The 6,675-nt window shown below is 43.2% G+C and overlaps 1 protein-coding gene and 1 pseudogene across 1 annotated transcript; both read right to left on the reverse strand.

The window, feature by feature from the left end:
- Positions 1-553: 553 nt before the first annotated feature.
- LOC107279432 (cytosolic sulfotransferase 5-like) lies at positions 554-1,723 on the reverse strand (annotated as a pseudogene).
- A 2,148-nt stretch (positions 1,724-3,871) lies between these two features.
- LOC107278278 (cytosolic sulfotransferase 5) lies at positions 3,872-5,149 on the reverse strand. The gene has a single exon (XM_015761029.3). The coding sequence runs from the start codon at positions 5,087-5,089 to the stop codon at positions 4,073-4,075; it is 1,017 nt and encodes a 338-aa protein (XP_015616515.1). The 5' UTR covers positions 5,090-5,149; the 3' UTR covers positions 3,872-4,072.
- Positions 5,150-6,675: the final 1,526 nt, after the last annotated feature.

The raw sequence follows: 6,675 nt of genomic DNA on the forward strand, positions 1-6,675 counted from the left end.
GGAGAAAGTATTTTTCATTCCTTATTCTCTCCTCTAAAATTATATGGTGTTAGGTTGAGAAATTTCATGCACATGGAATTAAACTTTACCTTGGAAAAAAATGTTGTTTATGAATTATGAGGGTCAAATTTTATCAGAGCACCAATAGGTGGATTTAGCTTCTAGCAGGCTCACTATCCTAGGATCCCATTTTGCTGACGAGATGATATCATCAGGCTTTTGCACCAAATTTGTTGATAAGAATGTTGTTGTTAACACAAATCACAACTTAACTTCAGATAAAAACACAAATCACCCAACTGAAATAATATTTACTACTCCCTCTGATTTTTAACGTTTGACGCTCTTATCCAACAGTCTTACAAATTTTGCTGGACCATGCATATCTGCAGGTTGTACATAGAAGATAATCGTGTGACACAAAACCAGACAACCAAAAACAAACCCAACATACTAATAATAATTGGCAATTTCTTATACAGTAGGAGAGTATTATTCGAAGCAGCTTTCAATAATTTCATTTATAGACATACAGTACACACGATATTTTCACTTTTTATTTTCATAAATAGGCAAGAGGTTTGCATTTTTTTTATTAAGCAGAGAAATAAGTACAATAATGAAACTTCACACGTGATCATACTCCTATAGTTTGTTTAATTCTCTTTTTGCTTGTAAAAACTGTGGATGCAACCGCAAGCCGGATCCTTTAAACTTGATCTCTGTAATCTCATCAATCCTCCTCGCCATCTCCGGCGTCAGGTGATTCCTCCAATCTCCAACCACGCCACGCCGGAAGACCGTGTTGTTTGGCACGTCTTTCTCGGTGAAATTAGTCATCCCCGACTGATTCATCTCTAACCCCGATAAACTTTCCATGGCACAAATCTCCACGATCTTTCTATCCACTCCGGCATCCTGCTCCTCCATTGTGAATGGGCGTCCGACGAACTCGGCGAGGCATCTCAGATGGCCGAGAGTGTCAGCGGCGAGCTCCTCGTAGGTCAAGAAGAGTACCTCGCTTGGCCTCTCGACATGCCAATTCCAGTAGCTGAGGACGTGCTCTCAGTAAGGCCCAAACAACGAGACACCATTATAGAATTGCCGGTGTGCCTCATCAATATTCCATGGCCTGAACTTGTTCCAGAAGTGCCAAAGCGAGACGAAGCAATCCAGGGATCCCGGCACAGGTACACCACCTTGCAGCCGGAGGCTGCGACGGAGTCTGGCAACGATTGAGACGGGATATGCGTCATCAACAGCCGTGGCTCTGGCAGGGAGCTCAAGTCAGGTATCCGATCTTTGACGAACACCTGAGACTCGAGGAAAGGGACGAGTTGATGGGGGCTATGCGCCACAAGCTCGTCGGCCCTGCGGTGGAGAGCCGAGTACAGAAGCGCTTTGATCCAAGTGGTGCCGGACTTGGGGAAGGTGACGAGGAAGATGTCGGTGGCGCGTGCCGTCAGGTGGCTCTTGATGACCATGGCACTCACGACCCCCGCCGTGGTCATGTACCAGCCGTCGGGGTGGTGGCTGTATGGGACGTCGATGCCGCTGGGCGCCGTCGGAAAGGTCTCCGCGACTTGCCGGAGTTGGTTGTAGATTTTCTTGTGGGCTTTCGCTTCGTCCGCCGCTTCGGTTGCAGAGGAGAGCGGGAAGGAGGAAGCCATGAAGAGTCCACACTAAACAGCAATGAACAAAACACGTGTTCTTGTGACTCTGTGCAGTGTGTAGAGTAGTGCAAATTAATATATAGGGGAAGAGACACAAATTTTGTTCGCGAAAAAAAAGAAGAGACACAAATCGGGAAGTCATGATCAGTGTTCAAAAACTGATAATGACATTCTAACTTCCTGGCATTAATTGAGTTGTTCTCACACCTCTCTCTATATATATGACCTTTTTTTAGTGCACATCGTGCTCAGCGTGTTAGCTTGCATAAAAGTATCATGCTTATGAGGGTCAAATTAATCTTACCATGACGTTATACTGATGGCACACATAGTATACTGATCAGAAGATAACATTATACTACTCTTACTCCGAAAAATATAGATCAAGCATGATAATAGTGTACGTTACTGTCAACTTGTTTCTTAGTAATATCGGCTTCTAGTTTGATATAGTACACATACCGACACATGGGATTTGGCACTGATATAATTATTGCAAATTGCATTCCAAAAATGCATCGTGCCATCGTGCAACCTACTCCCTTCCCTTTGTCCCATAAAAAACTCAATCTTGAGTTTAAATCTGGACATACTCAAGATTGAGTTTTTTATGGGACAAAAGGAGTACTAGTAAACATCTATTAATTTATCAAAGAAATAGAAAATGTCCACGTTCGCTCTCATGGGGAGGAATCTTCCCATCGGGCGCCCGATGCCCGGAAAAAATCAGTCGGTCAAATGTTTCTGTTAACTAACGAGTAAAACATCAAGTTATATATGGTGAAAAAAATAAGCAAAGCATTTAAAAATTTTACGAAACATGGTGAAGATACACGTTGAAACATATCGCTATTGCATATAAAACAACTAATGTTAATGGATTGAAACATATGTTTTTCTTTCATCAAAATATAATCATGCGATATCTTGTTTTAAAGATTTAATTGCAACAAATACAATGGTGTGATCGGATCGTAGATTGGATAAGTAGTTTAGGAGAAAAATCGTTTTGAAACTCGCTAAATGCATGCATGCATGAGGTGGAGAGAGAGGAGCGAGAGTAGTGGCAGGTAGTTTCGGGAATTTTGTGAAACATACTAACGACACCTATTGAAACATTTCACTATCCCGTATGAAACAGTGAGTGTTAACGGATTGAAACATATATTTTTTTCATCATAATATAATCATGTGATATCTTATTGTAAAGATTTAATTACAACGAATACAATGTGTGATCAGATCGTAGATTGGATAAATAGTTGAGGAAAATCGTTTTAAAGCTCGCTAAAAAGCATGCATGCATGAATGAGGTGGAGAGAGAGGAGAGGGAGAAGTGGTAGGTAGTTTCAGGAATTTTGTGGAACACACTAAAGACACATATTGAAACATATCACTATCACGTATGAAACAAAGAGTGTTAACGGATTGAAACATATATTTTTCTTTTGTCATAATATAATCATGTGATATATTGTTATAAAGATTATATTATAACAAGAGTAAATTTCACAAAATTACATGTTTTATGGTTTAAGTTGCAGAAAACCACATACATTTTGACACTTGGCAGTTAAGTACATATATTTTGGTAGTTTAGTTTCACAAAACCACACTATCGATGAATGGATTCACCCGTGAGATGACGTGGTTGTTCCATCTAGGATGAGGACGTGGCATCATATTAATTTCATGCGATGGCTGGTAATAGGATGCTATGTCCCCGTCCTAGGTGAAACAGTCGCATCATCTCGCGGGTGAATCTATACATCGATAGTGTAGTTTTGTGAAACTACACAACCAAAATATATGTACTCAAGTGCCAAGTGTCAAAGTGTGTGTGGTTTTCTGCAACTTAGACCACAAAACATGTAGTTTTGTAAAATTTACTCTTATAACAAATACAATAGTATAATCGGATCGTAGATCGGATAAGTTGTTTATGAGAAAAAAGCATTTTGAAGAATGTTGTTGTTAACGCAAATCACAACTTAACTTCAGATAAAAACATAAATCACCCAACTGAAATAATATTTACTATTCCCTCTAATTTTTAACGTTTGACGCTCTTATCCAACGGTCTTATAATTCCGTAAATTTTGCTCGACCATATCTGCAGGCTGTACAAAGAAGATAATCATGTGACACAAAACCAATCAATGAAGCCAAATAACAAAAAAAAAAACAAGCCCGACTTATTACTAGTAATTGGCAATCTCTTACAGTAGGAGTATTATTTGAGGCAGCTTGCAATAATTTCATTTATAGACATACGTACATACTATGTTTTCACTTTTTATTTTCATAAATAGACACGAGGTTTGCATTTTTTTTTCATTAAGCAAAGAAATAAGTACAATCATGAGATGTTCCTCCACTTCACTTGTCAATAGTTCATTTTATTCTCTTTTTGCTTGTAAAAATTGTGGATGCAACAGCAAGCCGGATCCTTTAAACTTGATCTCTGTAATCTCATCAATCCTCCGCGCCATTTCCGGTGTCAGGTGATTCCTCCAATCACCAACCACGCCACGCCGGAAGAATATGTTGTTCGCATAGGTTTTATCGACCATGTCAGTTGTCCCCGACTGGTTCACTTCCAACCTCGACAAGCTCTCCATGGCGCAGGCCTCCACGATCTTTCTGTCCACTTCGATCTCCTGCTCCTTCACCATGAACGGGCGTCCGACGAACTCGGCTAGGCGTCTCAGTTGGCCGAGTGTATCGGTAGTGAGCTCCTCATAGGTCAAGAAGAGTACCTGGCTTGGTCTCTTGACGTGCCACCTCCAATAGCCGAGGACATGCTCCCAGTACGGGCCAAACAGTGAGACACCATCGCAGAAGTTTCGGTGTGCCTCGTTGATGTCCCACGGCCTGAACCTGTTCAAGAAATGCCAGAGCGAGATGAAGCAGTCCTTGGGATCCCGGCATAGATACACCACCTTGCAGCTGGAGTCAGCAACAGAGTCCGGCAACGACTGGGACGGGATGTGCGTCATCAACAGCCGCGGCGCCGGGAGGGAGCTCAGGTCAGGGATCCGATCTTTGATGAACACCTGGGTCTCAAGGAAAGGAACGAGCTGGTGGGGGCTGTGTGCCGCGAGATCGTCGGCCCTGCGGTGGAGAGCCGAGTGCAAGAGCGCCTTAAGCCAGGTGGTGCCGGACTTAGGGAAGGTGACCATAAAGATGTCGGTGGTGCGCGCCGTAAGGTGACTCTTGATGACCATGGCACTCACAACCCCCTCCGGGAACGTGTACCATCCGTCGGGGTGGCGACTGTACGTGAAGCTGGTGCTGCTGTTGGGCGCCGTCGGGAAGGTCTCCACGGCTTGCCGGAGTTGGTCATAGATTTCCTTGTGTGCGGTTGCTTCATCGGCTGATTGGGGTGCAAAGGAGAGCGGGAAGGAGGGCGCCATGAAAAGTGAATGCAGAACACCAAGGACTAATGGTTGTTAGCTGGTGTTGTGATGCTGTGATTCTGTGAATATGTGGGAGCGTAAAGTGCAAATATATAGGCGAGGAGAGACAGATTCGGAAGTCAAGAGGACATGAGTAGTGTTCAAACTGGAAGTGACATTTTGACATTAACTACCTTGTTAGCATCTCTAAAGTGTTTTCATATGAATCTCCCTTTTCTTTTGTCAATGCACGTGATGATCAACTTGAGCTTACAAGAATTTATTAATTCTTCTGAAGATCAAATTGTATCATGTCGTCAATCAGTGAGTTTAGCTCTTAATAGGGGGTATTACCGCCCCTTTTCTTAGCGAGGATGACACATGTGAGAACGTACTATACTGATTAGAAGATACCTTTAGAATCTTGTCCTAAGAAATATGGATCAAAAATGATAAAGACAGCCTGTTATATATTGTCAACATAAAACACCAAACTGGGTGATTGTTAGTTCAGCAGTAATATCAGTTTCTAGTTTGATTACATAGACCGATTCATGGATTTGAGAGTGAGAAAATAACTGCAGATTGCATAGTGTTGCATTCAAGAGATGCATGGTTGCTAAGCGCAAGAATAGCTTATAATAACTGATTTTGCACAGAAAAAGATCTCTGGTATACTCCATAACCAAACTTGAGAATAACTGATCGAAGTGTATCTCCGTGCTTCTAAACATGCCATCCACTCAGCCAAATCGCGAAGGACAGATGCAGAGGCGAAAACATCGAGCTTTTTTCATTACCTATATATCATCCGAAGGAACTCCTGAAGGCATATGATCCTGCTTCCGATCCCCAGACGAACTCCTGAAGTCCAGCACAGCATTTTCAGGACATCAGATATCTCTTAAGGCATACCATCGAACACTTTCAGTAGTTCAGTGCATCCTCCAGCAAGCGCGAGTCTACACGCGTTGTGATGGAGAAACAATGGGCTAGGTTTCTTCGTCGTGTATTGCATGCGTCGAGCGGATCAAGGGCATCGTCCGGGCGACAGGAGGAGAGGAAGGTGTTTGTTGTAGGAAAAGAGTGCGGCGATGGCACCAGAACGCTGCTACAAGATGTGTGTCTGTAAGCTACTGTGCGGGTGGTCGCACGCCTGCGCGGTGGATTTCCCCCCTAGACTCTCCTCTCTATATGTATGTGCATATGTATATACTTTATATACATACGTATAAACTCTGTATATATATGTATAAACTTTGTGTGTATACCGCGGTTGGTGTAGCGCCCGTTCCGTCGTGGCGTCTAGCGGGAAAACTATCTCTTAAAAACCTTATTTGCGAAATCCGTTTCTTTGCTTGTTGTCTAGTGTCCGTGTCATCTCAGATCTCAAATCTCTGATCTATCGTCGAGTTCAATCCCGAATCCAAATCCTTCCCAAATCAAATCCCTCCGCAAAAGTCTATTTTGCTTCCCTCGGGTTCGATGGGCCGAATCCCTCTCGGCCCATCTCCCCCTCTCTCTCTCTCTCCCTCTCTCTCTCTCCCCGCTCTGCCCGTGAGCCGCGTCGAGCTCTCCCTCTCCACTCTCGCGGCCGTTCCCGC

Source organism: Oryza sativa, chromosome 11 (genome assembly GCF_034140825.1).
Source record: "Oryza sativa Japonica Group chromosome 11, ASM3414082v1".
Taxonomy (NCBI): Eukaryota; Viridiplantae; Streptophyta; class Magnoliopsida; order Poales; family Poaceae; genus Oryza; species Oryza sativa.